Here is a 17500-nt window from a genome sequence, read left to right as displayed (position 1 = left end):
CTAGATATCTGAACTGAGAGAGTAACACCCCACAGTGTTAGAAACTGGAAATCTGAACTGAGAGAGTAACACCCCACAGTGTTAGAAACTGTATATCTGAACTGAGAGAGTAACACCCCACAGTGTTAGAAACTAGATATCTGAACTGAGAGAGTAACACCCCACAGTGTTAGAAACTGGATACCTGAACTGAGAGAGTAACACCCCACAGAGTTAGAAACTAGATATCTGAACTGAGAGAGTAACACCCCACAGAGTTAGAAACTAGATACCTGAACTGAGAGTGCAAAACCACACAGTATTAGAAACTGGATATCTGAACTGAGAGAGGAACACCCCACAGTGTTTGAAACTGGATAGTGGCAGTTGGTGATACGGTTGAGCTAGCCTGCTAATAGATATTAGCATAATATCCGTTATTAGTCTCAGCGGTGGTCAGTTCTATCTGAACCACTCAGGACCTACAGGGACACGATAATCTCTGAACAGGTTATTAAGAAGGGTCCCTGGCTCTGCACGCCTCAAATGGGAAATTAGCACGTTTTTCTATTAGCCCGGCAAACAAGTCACGATAGAACGTTTCAAGAAAGAAAAAGAGGAAAAATAGATATATTTAATCAAAGAATCTGCCAAAAAAAGAAAATAAATAGTAACGATAGGCATAGCATGGGCTATTCCTTTTATGTCACACATCAAAACAAGAGGCCTGTGATACATGTTAACCACCGGGGGAACCTGCGGGCGGCCGGCCCACCGGGCGGCTAAACGCTTCTTTGTTGGGATTCAAAATGGAAGAAAAATAAATTAAAAAGCATCAGAGAGAGAGAGAGAGAGAGAGAGAGAGAGAGAGAGAGACAGAGAGAGAGAGAGAGACAGAGAGAGAGAGAGAGAGAGAGAGAGAGAGAGACAGAGAGAGAGAGAGAGAGAGAGAGAGAGAGAGAGAGACAGAGACAGAGAGAGAGAGAGAGACAGAGAGAGAGAGAGAGACATAGAGAGAGACAGAGAGAGAGATAGAGAGAGAGAGAGAGAGAGACAGAGAGAGAGAGAGAGAGAGAGAGAGAGAGAGACAGAGACAGAGAGAGAGACAGAGAGAGAGATAGAGAGAGAGAGAGAGAGAGAGAGAGAGCGACAGAGAGAGAGAGAGAGACAAAGAGAGAGAGAGAGAGAGACAGAGAGAGAGAGAGAGAGAGAGAGAGAGACAGAGACAGAGAGAGAGACAGAGAGAGAGACAGAGAGAGAGAGAGAGACAAAGAGAGAGAGAGAGACCCTGCCGTCAGTGGGACGTTAAACGCGTGGACTTCATTTATTAACCTGCTAAGACAACGACTTATAACGGGAAAGCTTTGTAAACAAAAGATTAAACCTGGATCTAGCTTTGGAAAATGAAAGGAAAACAAGAGCGGGAATAATCAGAGATCAGACAAGGGCCCTGCTTAGATTACAATCACCATGGTTACTGGACTGGAAAACTGTTTAATTGAACTATTTCGCCCAACGCAGGAAGTTTGTGCACCTCTCTCTCGGAATCCAAACAAATTTACCACATTGGACAATACACACTGACTGGTGTGTGTGTGTGTGTGTGTGTGTGTGTGTGTGTGTGTGTGTGTGTGTGTGTGTGTGTGGGGGGGGGGGGGGGGGGGGAGTGTGTGTGTGTGTGTCTTGTTATCCCCCTTTCGCAGCATTGTCTCTGAGTGATTGAATAATGATGACTTGCCAAAAGAGATTGCCTGCTCTAACTCATCTGGGCACTGAATTGGAACACAGTGTTGAATTTCTATAATAAACAGACAAACGGTTAGTTTTTGTGGTTGCCTCTCTCTCTCTCTCTCTCTCTCTCTCTCTCTCTCTCTCTCTCTCTCTCTCTCTCTCTCTCTCTCTCTCTCTCTCTCTCTCCCTCCCTCCCTCCCTCCCTCCCTCCCTCAGACCCAGATGTACTGACCTTCGGTAACCTCTCTCTCTCTCTCTCTCTCTCTCTCTTTCTCTCTCTCTCTCTCCCTCTCTCCCTCTCTCTCTCCCTCTCTCTCCCTCTCCCTCCCTCTCCCTCTCCCCTCTCCCCTCTCTTCCCTCTCTCTCCCTCCCTCCCTCCCTCCCTCAGACCCAGATATACTGACCTTTAGTAACCCCTCCCTCCCTCCCTCCCTCCCTCAGACCCAGATGTACTGACCTTTGAACCTTTACCAGAAGTAACCTTCCTCCCTCCCTCCCTCCCTCCCTCAGACCCAGATGTACTGACCTTTGGTAACCTCTCTCTCTCTCTGACCAGAAGTACTGACCTTCGGTAATCTCCCTCCCTCCCTCCCTCCCTCCCTCCCTCCCTCCCTCCCTCCCTCCCTCCCTCCCTCCCTCAGACCCAGATGTACTGACCTTCCTCCCTCCCCCCTCCCTCCCTCCCTCCCTCCCCCCTTCCTCCCTCCCCCAGACCCAGATGTACTGACCTTCGGTAACCTCTCTGGATCTCCTGGATGTCTGGGAATGACCTTCTGTAGCCTCTGGAAGCCGTAGTCGATGGTTGGCTCGTTCAAAGCTACAGAGGAGAGGAAGACAGAAGACAAAGAGTGAGTGTATAATGTGTCAAACAACACGCGTTAGTTTTAGTAAGGAAAGATTCGTTCAGATAGCAGTGTCAACATATGGATTTCAATGAATGAATGACTGAATGAATGTCCACATTTCTCAAGATGTTGAATTGAAAAATACATTGTTTAGACACACGGTATACAGAAGGTCATTCCCAGACATCCAGGAGATCCAGAGAGGTTACCGAAGGTCAGTACATTTTGATTCCGGGAAACGAAGCCAACTCCAGACAACCACACACATGAACAGAAACAGCAGAAGAGTGTGAATTTCAAATCAATATTATTCACCTCAAGATACTCAGAACGATACAGGCAAATAAAATGATCAAACCGTTTGTTACGTGTTAGTCAACACATTATGAACGAAGCTGTACTGGAGCACAGTGGTATAGAGGGAAACCCCCCAGCAATCACTCCTGTCACCAGCCCGACGTCTGCATCGTGGACCACTTTCTACACACACAGATTTACAGCCAACTGGCGATGATGACATATGAATGGTTATTGCAAAGTCTACGATTTATCCCCGGGTCCTTATCCCCCCCCCCCCTCCCCGTCCAGCATATTGCCTGAGTGCAAACGAGGCAGGAGTACTTCGCCTTACAATTATTTAATAATCTGTGATTGGCTGACTACAAACTGATGAGGGCCACTATCATTCTACCAGGCTTTAATAATCTGTGAATGGCCGACTACAAACTGATGAATGGCAGCATCACTCTTCAGCAGCACTGCACTGAGCAAACTGGCCTCATGAAATTGCAGGCCACGAATAGTAATGAATGTGTTTTTTTGTTTGTTTGTTCACACCTCTCCACCCACCAACCCCTAACCCAACCTCTCCACCCACCAACCCCTAACCCAACCTCTCCACCGACCAACCCCTAACCCAACCTCTCCACCTACCAACCCCTAACCCAACCTCTCCACCCACCAACCCCTAACCCAACCTCTCCACCCACCAACCCCTAACCCAACCTCTCCATCCACCAACCCCTAACCCAACCTCTCCATCCACCAACCCCTAACCCAACCTCTCCACCCACCAACCCCTAACCCAACCTCTCCACCCACCAACCCCTAACCCAACCTCTCCACCCACCAACCCCTAACCAAACCTCTCCACCCACCAACCCCTAACCCAACCTCTCCACCCACCAACCCCTAACCCAACCTCTCCACACACCAACCCCTAACCCAACCTCTCCACCCACCAACCCCTAACCCAACCTCTCCACCCACCAACCCCTAACCCAACCTCTCCACCCACCAACCCCTAACCCAACCTCTCCACCCACCAACCCCTAACCCAACCTCTCCACCCACCAACCCCTAACCCAACCTCTCCACCCACCAACCCCTAACCCAACCTCTCCACCCACCAACCCCTAACCCAACCTCTCCACCCACCAACCCCTAACCCAACCTCTCCACCTACCAACCCCTAACCCAACCTCTCCACCCACCAACCCCTAACCCAACCTCTCCACCCACCAACCCCTAACCGAACCTCTCCATCCACCAACCCCTAACCCAACCTCTCCACCCACCAACCCCTAACCCAACCTCTCCACCCACCAACCCCTAACCCAACCTCTCCACCCACCAACCCCTAACCCAACCTCTCCACCCACCAACCCCTAACCCAACCTCTCCACCCACCAACCCCTAACCCAACCTCTCCACCCACCAACCCCTAACCCAACCTCTCCACCCACCAACCCCTAACCCAACCTCTCCCTCTCTCCCTAACCCAACCTCTCCACCCACCAACCCCTAACCGAAACTGTCATTTGGGAGTACGGACGGCGATGTGTGATAAATCCAAGAGGCCGTGGCGCCCGCGTGATCGAGCATGAATCATAATCCACGACTACGACTGGGTTCCACTGCACACACTGTGTTTAACAAGCTTCTGGAACAGAGTCACGGAGGTCTATTAATAAGGAACGTCCTCGTCGGCTCAAAAGAAAACAGGAGGGGTGTGCGGCTGTGTGTGTGTGTGTGTGTGTGTGTGTGTTGTTTGGTGTGTCGCAGGCCTTGAAGGAGTGTGCACCGGGCCATAGGACCAAAGCCGTATTAGGGTAGTGATAGCGATATGGATGTAGAAGGCATGATCAGTAGAGTGACTGTACTAGGAGAATGACTGTACTAGTAGAGTGACTGTACCAGTAGAGTGACTGTGCTAGTAGGAGAGTGACTGTACTAGTAGAGTGACTGTACTAGTAGAGTGACTGTACCAGTAGAGTGACTGTACTAGGAGAGTGACTGTACTAGTAGAGTGACTGTACTAGGAGAGTAACTGTACCAGTAGAGTGACTGTACTAGGAGAGTGACTGTACTAGTAGAGTGACTGTACTAGGAGAGTAACTGTACCAGTAGAGTGACTGTACTAGGAGAGTGACTGTACTAGGAGAGTGACTGTACTAGTAAAGTGACTTTACTAGTAGAGTGACTGTACTAGTAGAGTGACTGTACCAGAAGAGTGACTTTACTAGTAGAGTGACTGTACTAGTAGAGTGACTGTCCAGTAGGGTGACAGTACTAGTAGAGTGACTGAACCAGAAGAGTGACTTTACCAGTAGAGTGACTGTACCAGTAGAGTGACAGTACTAGTAGAGTGACTGTGCTCGCAGAGTGACTGTACTAGTAGAGTGACTGTGCTAGGGGACTGACAGTACTAGTAGAGTGACTGTACTAGGGGAGTGCTGGTACTAGTAGAGTTACTGTACTAGTAGAGTGACTGTACCAGTAGAGTGACTGTACCAGTAGAGTGGCTGTTCTAGTAGAGTGACTGTGCTAGTAGAGTGACTGTGCTAGGGGAGTGACTGTACTAGTAGAGTGACTGTACTAGTAGAGTGACTGTGCTAGTAGAGTGACTGTACCAGTAGAGTGACTGTACTAGTAGAGTGACTGTGCTAGGGGATTGACTGTGCTAGTGGAGTGACAGTAGTAGTAGAGTGACTGTGCTAGGGGAGTGACTGTGCTAGGGGAGTGACAGTACTAGTAGAGTTACAGTACTAGTAGAGTGACTGTGCTAATAGAGTGACTGTACTAGTAGAGTGAATGTAGAGTGACTGACTCTGTAGCTGCTCACTAACACAAATCAATGGGCTCTTATCTTTCACACTAAAAAAACAACTGCCTCCATCTATTCATTACCCAGACTGCAATTTAGACCCCATCACTCATTACACACACACACACTGACGCACACACACACACACACACACACACACACACACACACACACACACACACACACACACACACACACACACACACACACACACACACACACACACACACACACACACACACACACACACACACACACACACACACACACACACACACACACACACAGGAAGGCAAGCACACATGCACGCACGCACACACAGACACAGTCACCCCAGCATGTAATTTAGTGATTAACACCTTCAGGCTCAGTGGGTCTAGTCTGATGAACGTGTAGAATGGAAGTGAATATGAAGGCTAACGTTAGCCAGGCAGACAGAGAAGACAAGATGCTGACAGCCAGGGGAGATAGAGACACAGAGACGACAAGATGCCAACTTCCTTCCACTAAAATAATTGGTTGACTTGATGATGAAGTGGTATATTTACAGAACCGGGGGAATCCGAGGACAGCGAGACGAGGTAATCAATGAAGTGGCCGCGTGCTAAGAAGCTACGGCTCAGCGTTGTAACACGCGTCAGACAGAGAGACAGACGGATGGGTGAGGTGCTCGCTGGGTGGCCACCAGAGCTTGACAACTGCCGATGCTATTTGATGGTTCTTAACAATCAAGGCAACTGAGGAAGACAACGGTCTCCGCATGGCAGGAATGTTGAAGGAAGACGAGTCGTTGTTAAAAGCATTGATCCTTATTGATTTTACATGACATGGCTTTGGCTGGGGATATCATCACTACTATCCTTCCATCTATCTCTCTCTCTCTCTCTTTCTGTCTATGTCTCTCTCTCTCTCTATCTCTGTCTCTCTCTCTCTCTCTCTCTCTGTCTCTCTCTCTCTCTCTCTCTCTCTCAGCACCTCCACCAAACCCCCTTCCTGTTCTCCACCCCTCCACCCCATATTCAGAAGATGTAAACCCCATGTAAATGCTATATGTGTAAAACTTCATAATCAGCCCATTAATCATCAGAGGCTGTCTTCTTCCGGGACAATTTGTCATGTCTGGGCCGTGCCCTGGCCGACACAGATGTGTCAGAAAGCCATGTGGGGACACGGGAGTAAGGGGGAGAGGAGTAGAGATTTCTGGCCAAGGCAGCAGGCCTGGGGAGACACATGGGAGAACGATACTATACACACACACACACACACACACGCACGCACACACACACACACACACACACACACGCACACATGTACACAAACACACATACACATACATACACACGCACACGCAGGCAAACATACCCACACAGCTTGAGTTGAATAGCATTGTTAAGGAGAAAGAGGCTGATCATTAAAGGGCCTTTGGCTTGATAAATCTGGGCTGATGGGACTTGTTCAGAGAGAGGTAAATGTTCATCAGCTATTGATTTCATGCTAATGTGTAGAGGGAGGTCATGGAATCCTTCATTAGCACTAAACACAGTCTTGATTTTTGATAGGATGGCTATCGTACTGCAGCTCAGAGCATCAGAGAGAGAGAGAGAGAGAGAGAGAGAGAGAGAGAGAGGTTACCGAAGGTCAGAACATCTGGGTCTGAGGGAGGGAGGGAGGGAGGGAGGGAGGGCGGGAGGGAGGGCTATTCAGAGTTGGCACATCCCTGTGGGCCCAGCTATATCACCCAACCTGTCTGACTGCTACCTATCCTCTCCCGACCTCAAACCCTCGGCTCCTCTCCCGACCTCAGCACTCGGCCCCTTTCCTACCTCAGCCCTCGGTCCCTCGCCTGCCTCATTTCTCTGCCCTACTCCTGCCTCAGCTCTCGGCCCCTCTCCTGCCTCATTTCTCTGTCCTTCTCCTGTCTCAGCCCTCAGCCCTCGGCCCCTCACCAGCCTCATTTCTCGGTCCTACTCCTGCCTCAGCCCTCGCCCCCTCTCCTGCCTCAGCCCTCAGCCCTCAGTCCCTCTCCTGCCTCAGCCCACGGCCCCTCTCCTGCCTCAGCCCTCGGCCCCTCTCCTGCCTCAGCCCTCTGCCCCTCTCCTGCCTCAGCCCTCGGCCCCTCTCCTGCCTCAGCCCTCGGGCCCCTCTCCTGCCTCAGCCCTTGGCCCCTCTCCTGCCTCAGCCCTCGGGCCCCTCTCCTGCCTCAGCCCTTGGCCCCTCTCCTGCCTCAGCCCTTGGCCCCTCTCCTGCCTCAGCCCTCGGGCCCCTCTCCTGCCTCAGCCCTTGGCCCCTCTCCTGCCTCAGCCCTTGGCCCCTCTCCTGCCTCAGCCCTCGGGCCCCTCTCCTGCCTCAGCCCTCGGGCCCCTCTCCTGTCTCAGCCCTCGGGCCCCTCTCCTGCCTCAGCCCTTGGCCCCTCTCCTGCCTCAGCCCTTGGCCCCTCTCCTGCCTCAGCCCTCGGGCCCCTCTCCTGCCTCAGCCCTCGGGCCCCTCTCCTGCCTCAGCCCTCGGCCCCTCTCCTGCCTCAGCCCTCGGCCCCTCTCCTGCCTCAGCCCTCGGGCCCCTCTCCTGCCTCAGCCCTCGGCCCCTCTCCTGCCTCAGCCCTCGGCCCCTCTCCTGCCTCAGCCCTTGGCCCCTAGCCCCAACCAATCAATAGCACTTTCCTCTTTCAGAACTGGGTATTATGAGGTGGACAGATTTTGTAACCTTTCACCTGCTTGGCATTGCACCGCTGATATTAAGATAAATTGCCTGGTTCAGGGGTAAACATATGCTGCAATTCAAACTGTCGGCTCCGCTTTGCTCCGGGATAATACATATTGATCTCAACCCAACTTCTTCCCAATTCTGCTTACTGACCTCTGACCTCTGGGATAATGAGGGAGGGAGGGACCCACTGTGACCTGTTCAGAGGACATAGAGGAGTGTGGAGTTCCCTTACAGGGGCGACGATAATGATTCATGATTACTAGGAAGACGGTTATATACATACATGGATACATATGGCTGTCTGGACTGTTGGTGTCTGTCATGACTTCTGTCTGGCACCTATCTAGTGTTAGATATCATAGTGTTGTCTGACTCCTATCTAGTGTTAGATATCATAGTGTTGTCTGGCTCCTAACTAGTGTTAGATATCATAGTGTTGTCTGGCTCCTATCTAGTGTTAGATATCATAGTGTTGTATGGCTCCTATCTAGTGTTAGATATCATAGTGTTGTCTGGCTCCTATCTAGTGTTAGATATCATAGTGTTGTCTGGCTCCTATCTAGTGTTAGATATCATAGTGTTGTCTGGCTCCTATCTAGTGTTAGATATCATAGTGTTGTCTGGCTCCTATCTAGTGTTAGATATCATAGTGTTGTCTGGCTCCTATCTAGTGTTAGATATCATAGTGTTGTCTGGCTCCTATCTAGTGTTAGATATCATAGTGTTGTCTGGCTCCTATCTAGTGTTAGATATCATAGTGTTGTCTGGCTCCTATCTAGTGTTAGATATCATAGTGTTGTCTGGCTCCTATCTAGTGTTAGATATCATAGTGTTGTCTGGCTCCTATCTAGTGTTAGATATCATAGTGTTGTCTGGCTCCTCTCTAGTGTTAGATATCATAGTGTTGTCTGGCTCCTATCTAGTGTTAGATATCATAGTGTTGTCTGGCTCCTCTCTAGTGTTAGATATCATAGTGTTGTCTGGCTCCTATCTAGTGTTAGATATCATAGTGTTGTCTGGCTCCTCTCTAGTGTTAGATATCATAGTGTTGTCTGGCTCCTATCTAGTGTTAGATATCATAGTGTTGTCTGGCTCCTCTCTAGTGTTAGATATCATAGTGTTGTCTGGCTCCTATCTAGTGTTAGATATCATAGTGTTGTCTGGCTCCTCTCTAGTGTTAGATATCATAGTGTTGTCTGGCTCCTATCTAGTGTTAGATATCATAGTGTTGTCTGGCTCCTATCTAGTCCTGTGTTAGATATCATAGTGTTGTCTGGCTCCTCTCTAGTGTTAGATGTCATAGTGTTGTCTGGCTCCTATCTAGTGTTAGATATCATAGTGTTGTCTGGCTCCTCTCTAGTGTTAGATATCATAGTGTTGTCTGGCTCCTCTCTAGTGTTAGATATCATAGTGTTGTCTGACTCCTCTCTAGTGTTAGATATCATTGTGTTGTCTGGCTCCTATCTAGTGTTAGATATCATAGTGTTGTCTGGCTCCTAACTAGTGTTAGATATCATAGTGTTGTCTGGCTCCTATCTAGTGTTAGATATCATAGTGCTGTCTGGCTCCTCTCTAGTGTTAGATATCATAGTGTTGTCTGGCTCCTATCTAGTGTTAGATATCATAGTGTTGTCTGGCTCCTATCTTGTGTTAGATATCATAGTGTTGTCTGGCTCCTATCTAGTGTTAGATATCATAGTGTTGTCTGGCTCCTATCTAGTCCTGTGTTCGATATCATAGTGTTGTCTGGCTCCTATCTAGTGTTAGATATCATAGTGTTGTCTGGCTCCTATCTAGTGTTAGATATCATAGTGTTGTCTGGCTCCTATCTTGTGTTAGATATCATAGTGTTGTCTGGCTCCTATCTTGTGTTAGATATCATAGTGTTGTCTGGCTCCTACCTAGTCCTGTGTTAGATATCATAGTGTTGTCTGGCTCCTATCTAGTGTTAGATATCATAGTGTTGTCTGGCTCCTATCTAGTCCTGTGTTAGATATCACAGTGTTGTCTGGCTCCTATCTAGTCCTGTGTTAGATATCATAGTGTTGTCTGGCTCCTCTCTAGTGTTAGATATCATAGTGTTGTCTGGCTCCTATCTAGTGTTAGATATCATAGTGTTGTCTGGCTCCTATCTAGTGTTAGATATCATAGTGTTGTCTGGCTCCTATCTAGTGTTAGATATCATAGTGTTGTCTGGCTCCTATCTAGTCCTGTGTTAGATATCACAGTGTTGTCTGGCTCCTATCTAGTCCTGTGTTAGATATCACAGTGTTGTCTGGCTCCTATCTAGTCCTGTGTTAGATATCATAGTGTTGTCTGGCTCCTATCTAGTGTTAGATATCATAGTGTTGTCTGGCTCCTATCTAGTGTTAGATATCATAGTGTTGTCTGGCTCCTATCTAGTGTTAGATATCATAGTGTTGTCTGGCTCCTATCTAGTGTTAGATATCATAGTGTTGTCTGTCTCCTATCTAGTCCTGTGTTAGATATCATAGTGTTGTCTGGCTCCTATCTAGTGTTAGATATCATAGTGTTGTCTGGCTCCTATCTAGTGTTAGATATCATAGTGTTGTCTGGCTCCTATCTAGTGTTAGATATCATAGTGTTGTCTGGCTCCTATCTAGTCGTGTATCAGATATCATAGTGTTGTCTGGCTCCTATCTAGTCCTGTGTTAGATATCATAGTGTTGTCTGTCTCCTATCTAGTGTTAGATATCATAGTGTTGTCTGGCTCCTATCTAGTCGTGTATCAGATATCATAGTGTTGTCTGGCTCCTATCTAGTCCTGTGTTAGATATCATAGTGTTGTCTGGCTCCTATCTAGTCCTGTGTTAGATATCATAGTGTTGTCTGTCTCCTATCTAGTCCTGTGTTAGATATCATAGTGTTGTCTGTCTCCTATCTAGTCCTGCGTTAGATATCATAGTGTTGTCTGGCTCCTATCTAGTCGTGTATTAGATATCATAGTGTTGTCTGGCTCCTATCTAGTTGTGTATTAGATATCATAGTGTTGTCTGGCTCCTATCTAGTCGTGTATCAGATATCATAGTGTTGTCTGGCTCCTATCTAGTCCTGTGTTAGATATCATAGTGTTGTCTGTCTCCTATCTGGTCCTGTGTTAGATATCACAGTGTTGTCTGGCTCCTATCTAGTCCTGTGTTAGATATCACAGTGTTGTCTGGCTCCTATCTGGTCCTGTGTTAGATATCACAGTGTTGTCTGGCTCCTATCTAGTCCTGTGTTAGATATCATAGTGTTGTCTGGCTCCTATCTAGTCCTGTGTTAGATATGTCCCATCATAGTGTTGTTTGTTTGCTCTTCCTGTTCTCTGTGTTCCAGACCAGGCCATGTCCTCAGCTAACGCTTAGCGTTAAATCAAACCAAGCTCATGTCTGTTTAAGGCCTGTTATGAACGATGCAGGTCTTTCATGAGGGGGTGGGGGATGTGTTTGGTAATGAGCTCAGATGCTCTGCCTTTATCCTGATCGGTATACGACAGGGACAGGAAGAAGAGTAGAGATGGGGAGGGAGGGAACACGACACCTAGGCACACGCAGGCAGGCGCTCGCTCGCTCGCACACACACACACACACACACACACACACACACACACACACACCTTCTCCTGCTGCAGGTGAATGTAAAGTGAGGTACTGACTGGGGTCAGTTTGGGGTCCTTATGGTAATTAGCTTCATCAGACCTGATTTAGATCAGATGTAGAGGAGACTCTGGATCCTTATGGTAATTAGCTGCATCAGACCTGATTTAGATCAGATGTAGAGGAGACTCTGGGTCCTTATGCTTCATCAGACCTGATTTAGATCAGATGTAGAGGAGACTCTGGATCCTTATGGTAATTAGCTGCATCAGACCTCATTTAGATCAGATGTAGAGGAGACTCTGGATCCTTATGGTAATTAGCTGCATCAGACCTGATTTAGATCAGATGTAGGGGAGACTCTGGATCCTTACAGAAAACACATTGCTTAGGTGATTGCTGCACGTGGTGTATCTCTCTCTCTGTGTGTGTGTGTGTGTGTGTGTGTGTGTGTGTGTGTGTGTGTGTGTGTGTGTGTGTGTGTGTGTGTGTGTGTGTGTGTGTGTGTGTGTGTGTGTATGTTTAAATGATGGAAAGCTTTGCCCTTGTTCTCACTGAAACAACATTCTTCAGTAGGGTGACACCCTGTACAATACTAGATGCTTGGCAGAGACAAGCCTTTATTTTAGAATATGAGAACTATGGTATAATAACAACACAATAGAAAATACAGCACCCACACCCCCAGATCACATGACAACAGCCACTGTTAACCTCCTACCAGATCACATGATAACAGCACTGTTAATCTCCTATCAGATCACATGACAACAGCCAGTGTTAACCTCCTATCAGATCACATGATAACAGCACTGTTAACCTCCTATCAGATCACATGACAACAGCCACTGTTAATCTCCTATCAGATCACATGACAGCCATTATTAACCTGCATGCTATGTCTTAGTATACTTGTGAGGACATTTTGAAAACCAACAATTGATTAACATTCAAAATCCTATTTTCCCTAACCCTAACCCTAGCCTTAACCTCTAACTCCAACCCTAACCCTTAACCCCTAACTCCAACCCTAACCCTAGCCTTAACCCCTAACTCCAACCCTAACCCTAGCCTTAACCCCTAACTCCAACCCTAACCCTAGCCTTAACCCCTAACTCCAACCCTAACCCTAGCCTTAACCCCTAACTCCAACCCCAACCCTAGCCTTAACCCCTAACTCCAACCCTAAACCCCTAACTCCAACCCCAACCCTAGCCTTAACCCCTAACTCCAACCCTAACCCTAGCCTTAACCCCTAACTCCAACCCTAACCCTAGCCTTAACCCCTAACTCCAACCCTAACCCTAGCCTTAACCCCTAACCCCTAACTCCAACCCTAACCCTAGCCTTAACCCCTAACCCCTAACTCCAACCCTGACCCTAGCCTTAACCCCTAACTCCAACCCTAACCCTAGCCTTAACCCCTAACCCCTAACTCCAACCCTGATTATAACCTTAACCCCTAACTCCAACCCTGATTATAACCTTAACCCCTAACTCCAACCCTAACCCTAGCCTTAACCCCTAACTCCAACCCTAACCCTAACCCTAGTCTTAAACCCTAACTCCAACCCTAACCCTAGCCTTAACCCCTAACTCCAACCCTAACCCTAGCCTAAACCCCTAACTCCAACCCTGACCCTAACCTTAACCCCTAACCCCTAACTCCAACCCTAACCCTAGCCTTAACCCCTAACTCCAACCCTAACCCTAGCCTTAACCCCTAACTCCAACCCTAACCCTAGCCTTAACCCCTAACTCCAACCCCAACCCTAGCCTTAACCCCTAACTCCAACCCTGATTATAACCTTAATCATGAGCCTAAAATAACCTTCTTACAAGTGAGGATCGTCAAATTGTCATCACTTCTGAGTTTTAAGTGGTTTACTATTGTTGTGAAGACTTCCGGTACTCACAAGTACAGTCTAATGTACACACACACACACACACACACACACACACACACACACACACACACACACACACACACACACACACACACACACACAGAGAAACCAAAACATGGACGGGAAGTGTCTTTTAACACCAGAAGCACATTGTTTTGCAGTGGCTTCTGAAGGAGGGATGGAGATGGAGAAGAGAGAGGGAGATGAGAGAGGGAGAAGAGAGAGGGAGAAGAGAGATGGAGAAGAGAGAGGGAGATGAGAGAGGGAGATGAGAGAGGGAGAAGAGAGAGGGGGAAGAGAGAGGGAGAAGAGAGAGGGGGAAGAGAGAGGGAGATGAGAGAGGGAGATGAGAGAGGGAGAAGAGAGAGGGGGAAGAGAGAGAGGGAGATGAGAGAGGGAGATGAGAGAGGGAGAAGAGAGAGGGAGATGAGAGAGGGAAAGAGAGAGGGAGAAGAGAGAGGGGGAAGAGAGAGGGGGAAGAGAGAGGGAGAAGAGAGAGGGAGATGAGAGAGGGGGAAGAGAGAGGGAGATGAGAGAGGGAGATGAGAGAGGGAGAAGAGAGAGGGGGAAGAGAGAGGGAGATGAGAGAGGGAGATGAGAGAGGGAGAAGAGAGAGGGAGATGAGAGAGGGAGAAGAGAGAGGGGGAAGAGAGAGGGAGATGAGAGAGGGAGATGAGAGAGGGAGAAGAGAGAGGGAGATGAGAGAGGGAGAAGAGAGAGGGAGATGAGAGAGGGAGATGAGAGATGGAGAAGAGAGAGGGAGATGAGAGAGGGAGATGAGAGAGGGAGAAGAGAGAGGGAGATGAGAGAGGGAGATGAGAGATGGAGAAGAGAGAGGGAGATGAGAGAGGGAAAAGAGAGAGGGAGAAGAGAGAGGGGGAAGAGAGAGGGAGAAGAGAGAGGGGGAAGAGAGAGGGAGATGAGAGAGGGAGAAGAGAGAGGGAGATGAGAGAGGGAGAAGAGAGAGGGAGATGAGAGAGGGAGAAGAGAGAGGGAGATGAGAGAGGGAGATGAGAGATGGAGAAGAGAGAGGGAGATGAGAGAGGGGGAAGAGAGAGGGAGATGAGAGAGGGAGATGAGAGAGGGAGATGAGAGAGGGGGAAGAGAGAGGGAGATGAGAGAGGGAGATGAGAGAGGGAAAAGAGAGAGGGGGATGAGAGAGGGAGAAGAGAGAGGGAGAATAGAGGGAAAAATAGGGAGAAGAGAGGGAAAAGAGAGATGGAGAAGAGAGGGAAAGAGAGAGGGAGAAGAGAGATGGAGAAGAGAGGGAAAGAGAGAGGGAGAAGAGAGATGGAGAAGAGAGGGAAAAGAGAGAGGGAGAAGAGAGAGGAAAGAGAGAGGGAGAAGAGAGAGGGGGAAGAGAGAGGGGGATGAGAGAGGGGGAAGAGAGAGGGAGAAGAGAGAGGGAGAAGAGAGAGGGAGAAGAGAGAGGGAGAGAGGGAGAGAGAGGGGAAGAGAGATGGAGAAGAGAGAGGGAGAAGAGAGAGGGGGAAGAGAGATGGAGAAGAGAGAGGGAGAAGAGAGAGGGGGAAGAGAGAGGGAGATGAGAGAGGGAGAAGAGAGAGGGAGAAGAGAGAGGGAAAAGAGAGAGGGAGAAGAGAGAGGGGGAAGAGAGAGGGGGAAGAGAGATGGAGAAGAGAGAGGGAGATGAGAGAGGGAGAAGAGAGAGGGAAAAGAGAGAGGGAGAAGAGAGAGGGGGAAGAGAGAGGGAGATGAGAGAGGGAGAAGAGAGAGGGAGAAGAGAGAGGGAAAGAGAGAGGGAGAAGAGAGAGGGGGAAGAGAGAGGTGGAAGAGAGATGGAGAAGAGAGAGGGAGATGAGAGAGGGAGAAGAGAGAGGGAAAAGAGAGAGGGAGAAGAGAGAGGGGGAAGAGACAGGGGGAAGAGAGATGGAGAAGAGAGAGGGAGAAGAGAGAGGGAGAAGAGAGAGGGGGAAGAGAGATGGAGAAGAGAGAGGGAAAGAGAGAGGGAGAAGAGAGAGGGGGAAGAGAGAGGGAGAAGAGAGAGGGGGAAGAGAGAGGGAGATGAGAGAGGGAGAAGAGAGAGGGAGAAGAGAGAGGGGGAAGAGAGATGGAGAAGAGAGAGGGAGATGAGAGAGGGAGAAGAGAGAGGGAAAGAGAGAGGGAGAAGAGAGAGGGGGAAGAGAGAGGGGGAAGAGAGAGGGAGATGAGAGAGGGAAAAGAGAGAGGGAGATGAGAGAGGGAAAAGAGAGAGGGAGAAGAGAGAGGGGGAAGAGAGAGGGGGAAGAGAGAGGGAGATGAGAGAGGGAAAAGAGAGAGGGAGATGAGAGAGGGGGAAGAGAGAGGGAGATGAGAGAGGGAAAAGAGAGAGGGAGAAGAGAGGGAAAAGAGAGGGAGAAGAGAGAGGGAGAAGCGAGAGGGGGAAGAGAGAGGGAGAAGAGAGAGGGGGAAGAGAGAGGGAGATGAAAGAGGGAAAAGAGAGAGGGGGAAGAGAGGGGGAAGAGAGAGGGTAAGAGAGATGGAGATGAGAGAGGGAGAAGAGAGAGGGGGAAGAGAGAGGGAGAAGAGAGAGGGGGAAGAGAGAGGGAGATGAGAGAGGGAGAATAGAGGGAAAAATAGGGAGAAGAGAGAGGGAGAAGAGAGATGGAGAAGAGAGGGAAAAGAGAGAGGGAGAAGAGAGATGGAGAGGAGAGGGAAAAGAGAGAGGGAGAAGAGAGGCAAAGGAGAGAGGGAGAAGAGAGAGGGAGAAGTGAGAGGGAGAAGAGAGGGAAAGGAGAGAGGAGAAGGAGAAGAGAGAGGGAGAAGAGAGAGGGAGAAGAGAGGGAAAAGAGAGAGGGAGAAGAGAGAGGAGAGAGAGGGAGAAGAGAAGGAACAGCTGGGGTAATTTACTCTCATGTCTTCCTCCTGACTGAATAATCTGACTCCCTTAATAAAAACAGGAAGGGGATTCATTTGGAATGCATCCCATAATGGCGCCCTCTTCCCTACGTAGTGCCCTAGTTTTGACCAGGGCCCACAGGGAATATGATGTCATTTGGGACACAACCTTGGTCTGCTCCCGCCAGCTGCCTGGGTTCAGGCTATAAATGAGTTCCATTTTCATTGTAATAATGTTCATCTTCCTGCTACTTCCCAATCATGCGTTGGTAATAATTCAGTTAGTTTTGTCCTCGCTGAAAACAGACCACCATCATAATGACTGTTTCTGTGAGCAGGCCCTAGAAATACAACACCATGCACACAACACCATGCCAACCGGAGAGGCATTTGTTATTGTCGAGTTGGACTGAGGAGTAGCAGGGAGGCTCCCTCAGGTCTGTAGGGGGGACAGAGGGGGGGGGGGGGGGGGGAGGTCAGAAAATGTCCCTCAGGTCTGCAGGGGGGACAGAGGGGGAGGAGAACAGAAAATGTCCCTCAGGTCTGTAGGGGGGACAGAGGTGGAGGAGAACAGAAAATGTCCCTCAGGTCTGTACTATACTCCACTATCTCTGCCAGGGAGGCTACTGACACTCCACTACAGATTGGGGAAAAAAATAATTAAATAAAGTCAAATCAAATTTCTCCACTGAAGTCATTCCCCTAGAGGGGGTGTTGGTGATTTCAGTGACAAAGTGCTATTTGCTGACAAGTCGTTTACACATTAACCCGGCAGATCAGAGGATAGAAAACGCC

General features: G+C 48.9%; 1 protein-coding gene across 6 annotated transcripts in view; it reads right to left on the bottom strand.

The window, feature by feature from the left end:
• The window catches only part of LOC139405482 (transcription factor COE3-like), a 95837-nt gene that overhangs the window by 25706 nt on the left and 52631 nt on the right, over positions 1–17500 (bottom strand). For all 6 annotated transcript variants that reach the window (XM_071147818.1, XM_071147814.1, XM_071147816.1 and 3 more), the window contains exon 5: positions 2439–2527. In XM_071147818.1, the coding sequence (XP_071003919.1) occupies positions 2439–2527 (89 nt within the window). The remainder of the gene's footprint in view (positions 1–2438; positions 2528–17500) is intronic.

Source organism: Oncorhynchus clarkii, unplaced genomic scaffold, assembly GCF_045791955.1.
Source record: "Oncorhynchus clarkii lewisi isolate Uvic-CL-2024 unplaced genomic scaffold, UVic_Ocla_1.0 unplaced_contig_3642_pilon_pilon, whole genome shotgun sequence".
Lineage (NCBI taxonomy): Eukaryota > Metazoa > Chordata > Actinopteri > Salmoniformes > Salmonidae > Oncorhynchus > Oncorhynchus clarkii.
The sequence above is the reverse complement of the archived record's forward strand: the minus strand, read 5'-3'. Positions and strand labels throughout refer to the sequence as shown.